Source organism: Chironomus tepperi, unplaced genomic scaffold (assembly GCF_022539635.2).
Source record: "Chironomus tepperi strain 1889 unplaced genomic scaffold, CSIRO-AGI_Ctep_v1 contig_73, whole genome shotgun sequence".
NCBI lineage: Eukaryota > Metazoa > Arthropoda > Insecta > Diptera > Chironomidae > Chironomus > Chironomus tepperi.
The window spans coordinates 547257-560551 of NW_027226195.1; the positions used below are offsets into that span (position 1 = coordinate 547257).

The following is a 13295-nucleotide window of genomic DNA, read 5'->3' on the forward strand; positions in this document are numbered from 1 at the left end:
TTGAAATTTCTCAAGCATCACAACATGCGAGATAAGTCGTGGACAGCTGATGACCTGATAGAACAATATGAGCGTATCAATGCAGTCTATGCAAAAGACAACAATGTCAAAATGCTACAGCATGAACAGGAGATAATGAAACAGGCTGCCGAATATAAAGATTTAAAAAAGCAAAAGAAAGACAAAATAGAGGAACTGCAAAAACTCTTAAAAGGTGATGTGCAACGGACTAAAAATGTTCTCATGAATTTTCCATCATATTTGCGAATGTACCAGAACAAGCAATCGTATGAGGTTCTTGAGGAGCTTGACGACAAGACATTTGCCATGACAAAGGCACTTGATCGATACCTGAGTAAACGAAAGAAGCTTATTAAAGGATATGAGACACGACTTGTAAGTTTGAGTATGCAGAATTGTTGAATAGAGTCGTCCGTAAATGATGGCTTAGTGAACAGCCCCAAATGTCCTTAACTTGCTACGTCACTGCTTTGTGTCATACCATGAAACAATGACGTGCTGGTGCCCTAACGAATACGTTATGCTGCTCAAATTAAACACTACTGTCTAATCGACCCCAAAAAACCAAATATTAATCCCCAACAAATTCTATTTTCAGCTCCAAATTGCAATAAAACAGGAAATCAACCGTTATTATGACATAAAAGAATTCCAACAAGAACGAGACACAAAGCGACTTCTCGTTGAAATCAAAAATTCCGAAACTCGTTGTCGTGGAATTGAATCAACTAATTTGACTTACAAGCATATTATTAATCAGCTAATGCGTGATTCACTATTCTACAAGCCAGTAATTGATGCTCTTAATTATGATTGGCAGGAACAAACACGATTGGTACAACAAACATTTAATATTGGCTTTCCGGCTATAAATCATGTGAAAAAGATGGATAAGGACGTGACGAAGCTGTCGAATATTAGTGGAAAGGAAAAGGCAGCTAGATTTGATGATATGGTGAAGATAAAGCATAGCCTCAAGGAACATTCAAAACTTGTGAAGCAGTTTATTCGACGGGATGTAAGTTGTAATTTGTTTTTTAGGGACAAAGTATTGATTCAGGAAGATTATGTTAAGAAGAACCGGTCAGATCAGAAACGAATTTATGCGGAGGGAGGAGAGCTTAAAGGATAGCTCCACCCTCCTCATTTTTGGACTAAATTCGTCAATTTGCTAAGGTTTCTGGCTACGCTTCTGAGTCAGACTATTCTCATTCAGTTGCATCCGCACTTTGACCAGAGACCACATTCCACAATAGTTATTATGACGTTCCTATGACTCATATTACGTCCTTTACTCGACTCAGCAAAATTCAAGCTTAATTAAATCATTTTTAACCAATTTTATTCCTTTTTCCAGTCCGATTTTGTAAAAGTTGGAGACCGGTATATTCGAGAAACACCATCGATGACAGAAGCAAGAGAAAAGGTCGAGAAAATTGAGATTGACGTTAAATTATTGAAAAACATCGTATTGAGTGGATCTGCTGAAAATATATTGAAAAGGTAAGGATTGATTTTGATAAATTTTTAATAATTTGTGTGGATGAGGGTCTAGAACTGTCATGATCCACAAGGATATTGGGGGTATTAAAGGGGGATTGACCTCAAAAAATCCTTTAATCAAACAGATCTCGATACATGCAAATCTTATATTGGACTTAATTACACCTCGTAAGGGCTCGTCCACTTATGTCATCACGTAACGCTAAAAAATTAATACGACTCCTAGGGCAGGGTCGAATTCAAATTCGGATCATTGCACTACGCCCCTATCTAAAGTCAAGTTTTTTGGTTGCTCAAGGAACACAAACGTAAGCTTTTCGCTGAGGAGACTCAATCCAAGTCAGCCATGTTAACTTTACAACCTTATATTCATGAAAGGAACCAATATTGGGCATTAAAAGCCGTCATGGTTCTGTCAGGGCATCTCCAAGTCATTTTAATTTTTTGTCGTCAACGCGGTGACGTTGCGTTGCCCTGGCTACCATGTTGTGCCACTCTGGTAAGAATAGTTGATAGAACATACAGTTCGATAACTTGAATGGATTAGTATCTTGTGTACGTCTTACTTACTTACTTCACTGGCCGTACATATCAGCTGTGGCTCTATTGCTGGCTGCCCTTTCCTAATTAGTCTTATGGACGTCATATATAGAAATTTTCAATAAAGAATCCGTTAGATTTTTCTCGAGTTCCACATTTCCACGGCTAATTAAATAATATAATATATGTTATTTCATCAACATTAATTATCATAATTCATTATGATATCCAGACAATTAACACATTTCATCATCAAAAGAAAGAAAGAGAAGAAGAAAAAAAGTTGAAAAGGCGTTGATGCACTAAATGTAAATTTATTAATAATGCAGTTATATATTATATGACGTTCATGCATTATGAATTTCAATTTCATAATTTTCCCAGATTTCATTCATTCCACGAAAAAAATAAAATAAGCAAAAAAAAAATTGCATCCAAAAGAAAAAAAAAAAAAGATCCCAAACTCATAAGTGCATCTCGTTAAGTCATAAGCTCTCTTCTTTCATTCATTCTTTCTTTCTTTTTTTTATGTGCTTCATGTGTGTCTCGACACATTCAATTAAGCTCTTTCCGTGTGTGCATTTTTAATTACTTACTGCTTTTTTTTTATTGTGAGAAAAATATTTTTTATGCTTCTTATGCGGACTTCTGTGAACTAGCTATGCGCACTTATTATCTCATCTTAGACGTATAATTTGGAAGTGTGTGTCTATGGATTTTGTAAGCTTTTAGGCATGCTATGTAGATTTTGATGATTTTAAGCATGCTATGTAGATTTTTTGTTGATTATGAGACTTAAATTTGCATTTTTGTTGAATAGAATTTAAGAATTAAAAATTAAGAAAAATGTCTGTTAAGAAATGTTTGGGAGTTCGAATCTCAAATTTGAATGGAAATACTGAATGCAAATCATGTGGAATGAACTACCGTCTGAAAATTTTTTTCTTTGTTTTTTAAAGCCTTTGATAGACCTATCAGCTTCTTTGTCAGAAGTCCGAAGTCAACTTGAATTCGATCTGGAATTTTTTTCTGCTGGCACTTGTGAAGTATGACATTTTGTACTATTTTTAATCAATTCTTGCAGACAAAGAGCGTGCTCTCAAGAGCAGAGTAAGTTGAGAGCAACGCTCACGAGCATGCTCATCTACTATATTTAAGGCGAGCAAGCTCTCGAGAGCATGCTTTTTGACTGTTAGGGTTTGAAATGAACTGTGGTGAACTCAATAAGGCTTCGACCTCTGGTTATTTGGTTCCTTGCCTATGAATCCACACTATTCCAGTTCTGTTTAAGAAGCAATAAGGAAGGGATCGTTCTTTAATTACTTAACGCAAAAGGGAAAAGGGATGGTGGATCAGAGTTTCGTTATGGCTCACACTTTGATTTTCAGAACAAATTTCGGTCGAAAGATAACAAGAGAGTCAAAAATGCTCATTTCTTACGTAACATAATGAGCCAAAGACACTGTAGCAGAAGTGTAGAATCTGTTTAAGAGGAATGTCAACCTCAATTTTTGGATTTTTATCTTGATAAACCCTGGAAATTTTAAGCTACACTTAGATGTACCCCTGTCTCTCCAAGAACACCACCTTCCCCCTCCTTCCTAGTGTATAACAAACAACCAGCCTCTGGTATCTTTGACGAATGATATCAAGATCAAGACTTTCCAGTCTCCATCTCGAGTTTTACCAAACCAGATACTTCAGGATATCCTACTAATTAATCAATTCCATTCCAGAACATCAGATATGTTCATCTTAAAAGACCTTAGTCGAAAGATAATTGCAAAATCTGACATCAAATACAAGAAAGTTATGGATGATTATGAGACCGTCAACTTCATCTATCTGTTGCTATTTGACGGTCAACCGGAATTGTATAAGGAACAGTAAGTGCTAATTATGTTCATTAATTGAAAAATAAACAATAATGAAAATAATTTCACAGATTTTTGCCAGAAGTTGTTAAAATAGAACAAGCAATAAAAGCTGAAAAGGAGATGCAAAAGCAGAAATTGGAATCGTCAAAGAGTCAGCAAAATTTGATTGGAACGATGAGGTTAAAAGCATACAATTGACTTATAAACTTTATTTATGTTAATTAATCCATGTGGCATTAAAATTTGCAGGTTTGCCATGCAGCACATATTGAATGTCCTTCGACATATTGGAACTGAAGAGTTTTACATTGAACGCGAATATCCGACTGATGTATTGGAATTGCCGCTATTAAAATTCAATAGCAATTTACCAGAATCACCGAAAATTTTACAATGGGATTGTAAGCCTTTTATATGAGCCACTAACTGAATTTCATTGAGGAACTAATGTTTTCATTTCCATTCACAGTTGAGAATTTACTTGAAATAATAACAACAAAAGTAAATATTATGATGGAGCATTATGATCAATTAAATGGAGGCATCGATGATGATGAGGAACTGTTGGAGATCACCAAGACGTATCAAGCTGCCATTATTGACGACTTTTAATTTTGTCGTCACCATATGAAATAGAAATTTATGTAAACGATTGGGCAACAATAAAGTGAACGAGGAATTAGATGTCAATTAATCATTTGAATTATTCATCTATAGATCATTTGTTATTTTGAATCGATTATTGGATGAAAAATTGTGTAAATAGAAAGAAAACACTTTCTATGTAACGAGGAAGTGAATTCTTTGATTTGAATTTTGAACAATGACTTCAAAACAATGATTAAAAGGTCATTAATCATTAACGGTCAATTTAAATTTGAATTATTAGTTCAAAATTCTGTCATTTTGGAACGTTTTATGTTCAAAGTTCGAACCTATAACTATTAACGGTCAATTTAAATTTGAATTTTTGTTTCAAAATTCCGTCATCTTAGTAAGAAATTAGTCATCTCAGTAGGCAAAAAGATGCAAAAAATTTTAAATTTCATCATCTCAGACATTAAATGATTAATATTGTCTGTTTACATAATTTTTGTCTATAAATTTATTGCAATTTATCTCACAATCAGTCATTGAAAATGTCAATCACAGTTGTTTATACATCATGTGAACTTTAACATCACAAAACTCATCGTTAACCTCGAAAATAAATCAAATATAATGACAAAAAGATAATGATGAATTTCTTCAAACCACATAAAGCACGTCAATCAGACAACTGTGAAAATATTTCCTTATGTAATCCGGTATGTGATGGAACTAGAGCAGCATCTGAGAAACAGCTGATAATGTACGAATTTAAAATTCGATTAAAAAGCAATTTTTTGTATCCAAAAATGTTTCAATTGAAGTCGATTTTCAGTCAAAATGTGAAATTCGTGCTGTTCAAATTGCCACTTCCAATGGGCTTCCTTACACAAATGCTAATTATTTGGGGCAATAATTGAGATCTCAAAACTTAATGAATTATCGATTATTGCAAGTTAAACTTCACAATGGAAGTAAATACTCGATTGGCAGTAAAATGGAACTGAGCTATTGAAAATTTCATTGAGCAATGGCTGTATCTCTTCGCTAGACATCCAATACGCGTGACTTACTGCTTATTAATTGATTCTTGAACTTTGGCTGTTTCTTGTGACATCCAGTAATGTATTTACAATCTGTGCTCATCACACAACAATTCGAGACCTAAAGATCATCATTAATATTCATTTCAAGAACGATGCACAGCAATAAGTCAACAGCAACAATGAAAAAGTTCCTCGAATGTTTCACTTTCGATTTCATTTGAATGTTTTTTTGAGGCAACATTGTCAACATCCAGCACAATTCAATAATGTGACTTCATATCAATAAATTAAATTAAATGGTAAATATCATCGGCAGTTCCAACATCTCTCAAAGTGATGATAAATTTGTTCCAGGTGTCTTAAATATTTCCTCATTCTTTCCATTCCCTTCGTCGTCTCTTCTATGCCTGCCTGCAATTATTTGCAATCACATCTTATTTGAAATGATAATTTTTCATCATCTTGTTGGTGCTTCTCTTATTTCTGTGTCTTATGGCGCTTATGAAATTCCCAAATGAAGGCTCTTTATTGGGAAATAAAGTCATGCAAAATTTGAAGATGAATAAGTCTGCATGCGGTGCATGGATGATGTAAAGAAAGCATAATTGATGTTATCAGTCAGCCTTAATGTAAGCAATTCGACATGGAACACCCTAACATGACCTAACTGATATAATGAACAGTGATGGTTGTAGCAACAACAACAATAAGAAGAAAGTATCATGCGGTGCAGTCAGTACTCAACTTAAATAATAACAATCATCAATCGAAGCCTAAAATATTCAGTAAGTTCATCAATCAGAAATCGATTTGAACTTCTATGTAGGCGGAAAGCATTGAATATTTATCACAAATGGATATTCAATAAACATGAAGACTATCAAGTCTGGCTGAATGCAGTTCCTTACATAATGGATTATTCAATTACTCATCTATTAATATTTTACTTGGATCATTAATTTATAATTGGAATCAATAGCTATAAAATCTGCAATAGAATCTAGTTCATGTTTTGAATGCAAAGACTTGCTGACGTGCGATACATAAAATACTTTTTGTAGTCCAAGATGACCATGAAAATGTCGAATTTTTAAGCACATCATCACGACGATTTTCGTTCATTCTGCCTCAGTCTGTGCTGCTCCAATTCAAATAATTGCTTATGATTTAATTTAATATATCTTTATTGGCAACAAATAATCATTTGTGCCTGAATATGACAATTTTTGATCACCAAAAGTGATTTTTTTATAGCAAACATTCCGGGTCATTATAAAAAAAATTGTTCGCAGTCACTTCCGTTAATTATTATATTTTGTTGGTCTAATCGATTAAGACAACTAGAAACTATTAAACAGGCACAATACTTTTAATGATCACGATTTTCATTAAATAAAGGTTGGAACAATTGCGAATTTAAAATCCGATAATAGATGAAATGACTTTTCCTTCTTCTTCTTCTTTCTCCTGTTTTCACATAAAATAAGTGGCTATAAATATCAAATCTATTATAAATCGATTCAACTTTAATATCCTACGACGTCAGTTAGACCACTCGTGGAGTGTCAAATTACAAGCATTTAAGGCGTGATTTTTTAAGTAATTCAATTCCTTTTTCATCTGTTTTTGCGCAAATCTTTCTATTTTCGATTGTCTTAATTTGTAAGGGATTGAATGGAATGTTTGGAACATGATTATTGAGGTAATAAGCTTAGTCTGCACACTTTTACTGGCTGGATGTGGAATTTAAAGATAAACCTAGAAGTACAGTACATAACAAAACAATACAACGTGAACTTGCCTTTATGGTACCTTGACAACGGATTTACAGCTAAAAGTATGCCTTGTCATATTGTGTTGGTCATGTAAATACTGGTTTGCTTATAGCAAAATCGGCACTGTCATTCCAAAGCCAACTAAATCAAATTTGCTTTCAATAATTTTACTTTGAAAATTTTAATTTATAGATTTTTACTATGATTACTGTGTTTAAATGTAAACTATTGCTTTCAATCGATCCTTGCCATCCTTTAGAACAGGAATTGAGTCATTCATAATTAAGAGTCTCATTCTTTAAAAAGATATTTGATGAAAACTTTTTGAAGTGAAAATGTAAACAAAAAATTCAAATATTCAAAATTTCAAATTATTAAAATCCGTTAGTAATCATTTCATCGTTAAAAGCATATATTAATAGATTCCCTCCGGAATTAAGACGGAAAACAAACTGTCATCTGTTCTTCAGTGACAGTATTACTTGTTTGACTTGAATTCATAAAACATAACCATAAATAACAGAAAGAGAAATGATAAAATGATATTTAACGCCTCACAAATATGGTCATTATTTACCTTTCCGTTTCTTCTTCTTACCATTTTTGAAGTCTAAAAATGAAGCATAGTGAAATGAGAAAAGCATGCACATCTCACACTTCTCACACCGCAGAAGAGTATAGACACATATAACCAGCCGTAAATAATTGAATATAACGCGATTTCAGCAACAATAGCAATAAGAAAGAAGCACCATAGACTGCCGTAGACCATAAAATTATTCAAATTGAGACATTTGAAAATAAAAAATAAAAAAATTGGCACGAAAACAAAACAAATCAAAATAAGAGAAAAAAGATGTGAAATAATAAGGAAGATAGTGAGCAGAAATCGATAACTATAATGCATGAAATTGATGCTCTTCATCAGCTTCCTTAGAAACCTTTTGACACACATAAAATTTCCATAAATTATCATTCGACAGATCATAAAATAATTTAATTAACCTGAGAAACTTCTTTTCTTGCTTGTCTACAGATTTGGAGAAAGAGCAGCACAAAAAGAGTCATCAATGGTTCATTGATTTCAGTAGTATTAAAAAGTCGTGCATACATAATTCATCGGTAGTACCATTAGTTGCATTGATCGAGCTGACGATGATGATGAGCAGTCAGTTGTTGAAAAATGAGCAATTGAAATGGAATGGCTGTGAAAGAAGATTGAAGGGACAGCTTTTGGATGGACTTTAGGTCAGGTTGCTGGATCTTTGACTTGGTATTCACCAGTATTCACCAGGACTTAATGATTCAATGCTTAATGGATGTAGCGATGAAATGAGAGGGAAGAAGGTGTTCAAGAGGGCATGATTGTCTCAAGCGCGACATTGTAAGCTACATATCTAGTGTAAATAAAGCAAATCAATAATATATGCCTAGAACGGTAATCAGAATGAGCGTGGAGAGGATCTAAGAGTTCTGAATGCTGAGACCAAGAATTGGACAATTGGTCATGACTCAGACTTCAGGAAGCAATTGGAGAAACTCCTGGTCTCAGTCTCGTTCTCGAGAATATAGGAGGAAGATTGGTTTGATGGTGTACCTCACGACTCAAGACAAATATCCCAAAAACCAGTTAACTTGTTGGTCCTGTTTCCAAATGATATCAAGTTAACTCTATCCAAGAATCCCTATCTACAACACCTACGCGTACCCGACCCTGCGACTCCTTGCTTGAATACGATACCCAAACAGCAAACGAGACTAGACAAAAGACAACAATATTTTTTAATCTAAAAGTCTGACTTGAGTCTGACAAAAGACCAAATAAAGTTGGATATGGAAGAAAAAAAGATGAAAAAAAGAGATAAAGATCTCATGTTTATGATGAGAATCTAATGAAAAGGGCAAAAGCTCACGTTTTTATGGATCATAATTTGTAGTTTCTTTAATTCTTTTCCGTTTTTTCTCTTCTTTACTCCATGCATTATTATGATGATTACATTACATTGTTAAATAAAAAATAAGATGAAGATGCAACACTAATCAAATTCGCAAACCTCAGTGGTATAAGATGATTCAAAAATAGTCTTAATTCGATTATCAATTTTTGTCTTCACTTTCTGTATGTTGTGATATTTATCATGAAGCTTCATCATGCCTGTGATCGCGTAATTTGGCATGCTGTGTTCTTCAACCACGTATGTACCCTAGAGACATGAAAAAAAAGAGATGCAAAAAATTCAATTTAACTGTTTAAAATGTTGATTTAGATTTGCTATACGTGAGAAATGGATTTTGTGGATGTTTAAATGTTTGTCAATTATCGAGTGAGGACGTCATTGTTAAATTAAATAAACTGTTTTGTTCATAACAGGAAATTGTTCTATGAAGGTCGAATGTTGATGACTGATATGACATTTTTGGGGAAATTTGAGGCAAATTTTAATTGGACATTGAGAAATTATTCTAAAAATAAGTTCCTGCATTGATATATTGTTAAATTCGGTTGAATTTGTAAATTCTACGAAAAAGTCGTTGAAATTTCAAATTTTGAAATTCAGTTAAAATTTTGAATTTTACAAAAACCGTTGAATTTTTGAACTTTATCAACTGCTTAAATTTCAAGTTCTACAAAATTCGTTAAATTTTTGAACTCTACACTTCAATTAGAAATTTAAATTCTACAGAACCGTTAAATTGAAGCTAATTTTAAAAATCAAAATTCAAGTCTTATTGACAACCACATCAAAATCCAGTCAATAACCAATCTAAAATTCTGTTCAACCTTCAACCTCACTTAGCATACTAACCTTCTTAAATGGACATTTCAACAGAAACTTCAGATTCTCCATTAAATGGTTCAGTAACGATTTGAAGAAAATATTTGCATTAACAATATCATCAAAATCGCACAAATCAATCGTCCGATTAGCCAGCGTCTTATGGGTTCTCATATCCTCTGCGATCAATTGAATCTATGTGCAGATATTAATCAAAAATTAGAGTCAGAATTAATGTATAGCTGTCCATAACTTACGTGCACTCTAGGAATGTCATGCAAAACTTTGATCTTCACTTCTGGAACTTTATGGACTGGATGCTTTTTTGAATTCCTTTTATACATCGACATATCAACATTAATGTTCATGAACCTCTCATCATAAGTGTAATTAAAGTGTGAAAAATAGAAGCCAAGGTGCTAAACATACCAAAATTAAAAATGTTAAGCCATTCCTTCAATTTCTTTTGTCATTGAAAATCAATAAAAACTTTACATTACCTTCCCGTAAGTGGATTCAATGAAGAGACAAAGCCCAAAAATTATTGAAATTCTCCATAAATTTAGCAGTTCCATCGTGCACGTTCCGCACCCAAAATTTGAATAAAATCGAAAGAGGTGTAAGCAGTGACTAAATATCAGAAGTAATTTTCGCTCAGTAATCATCATAAAAATTTATAATTATTACTGCCGCACATTTTTTAATGTCTTCTTTTTTCTGTAATTGGAAATGATTCAAATGATGATCTGAGCGGATAATTTTTGTGGATTAAATTGTGAGGGAATTAATTTGTTTTGTCGGGCTGTTATATAGACAGCAAGAGTATTTCTGTCTGTGTCACAGAATGTGGCGTGGGTTCGATTCTCATCGCAATTAGACCTCTTTATCGTTACATACTTACTAGGTTGTTTCCTGATGCCAGTAATTTTCATGCATTGCTGTAAAAATCGGCAGACACCAGTCATCTCGTAGCCCTTAGGACACACACATGCCTTGTTATCAATGTGGGGAAGTAACGGTACCCTAGCGACTCAATTGCGCTCATAAGTATACTCACTGGAATTAGCATGAAATGTGTATTTAAGGAATAAATGGATGCTTCAAATGACAATGTTTGTGGACGTTCCTTGATGCTCTCTAGAAACTTTTGATAATACTTTAGTGCATTGTTGTGCAGACTGTATGGGTTTCGGTTGGGGCTCATTACCAACGTGTGCCGTAACACAAATAATATTTGGACAATGCTGTTTTATTGCATTGCCTTTATCCTTGCTTTACACGATACGGCATCAAACCAATAATAATCCTCCAATAAAAAAATCACATGAGATCCCCAATTCATTGCAAACTTTACAGCATAAAGTTTTATTGACTTAATTTTAATATGCGCTCATAAACTGTATTTACTGGATTAAGTCAATAAAATGCTACATACTTTATACATACCTAGGCATAATTATTATTTTATATCCATCAGATATTTTATATTTATGGATATTTAATCTCCCATAACTGACGTCTTTATGGATGTCGATGACTCATCAATTAAAATATTAATCGCATTGATGATATGGAGCTCATATTGCATGCTTAATTTTATGGATTTTCGGCAGCTGTTGATGATGAGTCAATTGGCCAAATGGAAATTGATAAGTTTTGTACACACGCGACACCAAAAACCTGAAATCTTCCTAAGAATCAATTTAAATAAAACGTGTTAAACATAAGAAGCTTTAGTGACTTCTTCTTATTCCACTTAGAATCTTATAAAAACATCTGTGATATGCCAAAAAAAATTCATTTAATATTTTTACAAAGTCAATGAAACTTCTTTTGTGTCGCCAAACTGTCCAAGACGAAAAATACGTTAAATGAACAGGTAAGAATCGGAAATTCCATTCGTGTTTCACTTAATTCCATTTTTTTTGTTTAACAGCAATCAGTTCTATCTCGCAATTCTATGCCTGATCGCAATATCATTGATTAATGGCGATTCACTTCCAAATCAATTATTTAAGGGCGACATCACGTACTATTACGAATGGCGTGGTAATTATGGATCGTGTGCCTTAAACAAGTCCTTTAGTGATCCTTATCAAGTCGCTGCATTGTCGAGACATTGGATGAAGTTGCCGAAGAACATAACAAATCCAAACAAACATCCACTATGTGCTGAACAGCATTGTATTAAAATTAATGGCAAACGAAGTTCTGTAGTGCTGAAAGTTAGTGACACATGTTATGGATGTAGACCATACGATGTTGATATTGCTGATAAAATATATCCATTGCTTGATGATCCACGCAAAGGACGCATTAAAATGACATGGAGATTTATTGACTGTAAATATATGGAGAACTAATAGGCAGGATTGTAGATTTTATTATGTTGAGGAACGACTTCAGTGGACTGTATTTTATGTTAAAGTATCAATTTCAACAATATTTAACAACTCAATCGAGAGTTTAACCAGCAATTCACAATATTTCAATGCTTTCTTAGATTTTGCCAATTTGCAAAAGATGCAAAACTTTTCGCATCATCTAAATTTTCAAATTCAAAGAAACCGTTAAAAACTTCAATATTCTTTGACTTATTCAACTAATCTACTGCAATAATCCACAAGCTTGATCAACTCAATCATCCACAACAATCTTCAACAAATAAACTAAAGCTCTCATATTTTAGTATGAAATTATTCATGTACATATTTAATTGACGAACAATAAAAAGCTGAAGTATTGCCTTCAAGGCTCAGTGCCATTAAAAAATTTATGATAAGAATTTTTATTACAAGCTATTGTTAAGCAGTAAGCAGTAAGAGATACGAAATATTAAATTTGTGCCACAATTAGAGGTCGTCATTTTAATGTCTTTATTTAAAAGGAATTAACACAAAAAAAATGAAGCAATAAATGAAAAGTCAACATCATCATCATCAACAGCATCAGTGCCAATAATATAAAATTACAGTCGTTGTACTAATAAAATTGTTTGCCATCACATACTTGAGAGATGCTGAATAGAACGCCCACAATCGGTGAATTGACATAGAGGCCGAATTGTTCATTTATGATGCTTTTACCTCAATTTTTATATACTTTCGAGATCTTTGTGTTGAATTGTGCGATTTTAAAGGTGTTTTTGCAATAATCAGCTTGGGCAAT

The 13295-nt window shown here is 33.2% G+C and overlaps 2 protein-coding genes and 1 long non-coding RNA gene across 3 annotated transcripts; 2 read left to right on the forward strand and 1 right to left on the reverse strand.

Annotated features, from left to right (window-relative positions):
• Window positions 1-24: 24 nt before the first annotated feature.
• Window positions 25-4635, forward strand: LOC139101024 (uncharacterized). The gene is made up of 7 exons (XM_070653886.1): window positions 25-396; window positions 620-1039; window positions 1379-1524; window positions 3801-3950; window positions 4010-4120; window positions 4191-4342; window positions 4411-4635. Exons 1-7 carry the CDS (start codon window positions 25-27, stop codon window positions 4551-4553), a joined length of 1494 nt encoding a protein of 497 aa, XP_070509987.1. The 3' UTR covers window positions 4554-4635.
• A 4624-nt stretch (window positions 4636-9259) lies between these two features.
• On the reverse strand, window positions 9260-10768 carry LOC139101002 (uncharacterized). The gene is made up of 4 exons (XR_011545503.1): window positions 10628-10768; window positions 10385-10546; window positions 10158-10322; window positions 9260-9554 (listed from the first exon to the last, which is right to left on the reverse strand). It is a non-coding gene; the product is annotated as an uncharacterized lncRNA (long non-coding RNA).
• Window positions 10769-11933: 1165 nt separating this feature from the next.
• Window positions 11934-12903, forward strand: LOC139100947 (uncharacterized). The gene is made up of 2 exons (XM_070653734.1): window positions 11934-12006; window positions 12064-12903. Exons 1-2 carry the CDS (start codon window positions 11999-12001, stop codon window positions 12488-12490), a joined length of 435 nt encoding a protein of 144 aa, XP_070509835.1. The 5' UTR covers window positions 11934-11998; the 3' UTR covers window positions 12491-12903.
• The last annotated feature ends 392 nt before the right edge of the window (window positions 12904-13295 follow it).

Bases quoted from the DNA above. Each gene is read 5' to 3' on its own strand.
- LOC139101024 (XM_070653886.1), top strand. From the start codon at position 25: ATGCGAGATAAGTCGTGGACAGCTGATGACCTGATAGAACAATATGAG. The intron at 1,525-3,800 runs GTAAGGATTGAT...ATTCCATTCCAG, and splicing joins GCTGAAAATATATTGAAAAG to AACATCAGATATGTTCATCT. The intron at 3,951-4,009 runs GTAAGTGCTAAT...ATAATTTCACAG, and splicing joins CCGGAATTGTATAAGGAACA to ATTTTTGCCAGAAGTTGTTA.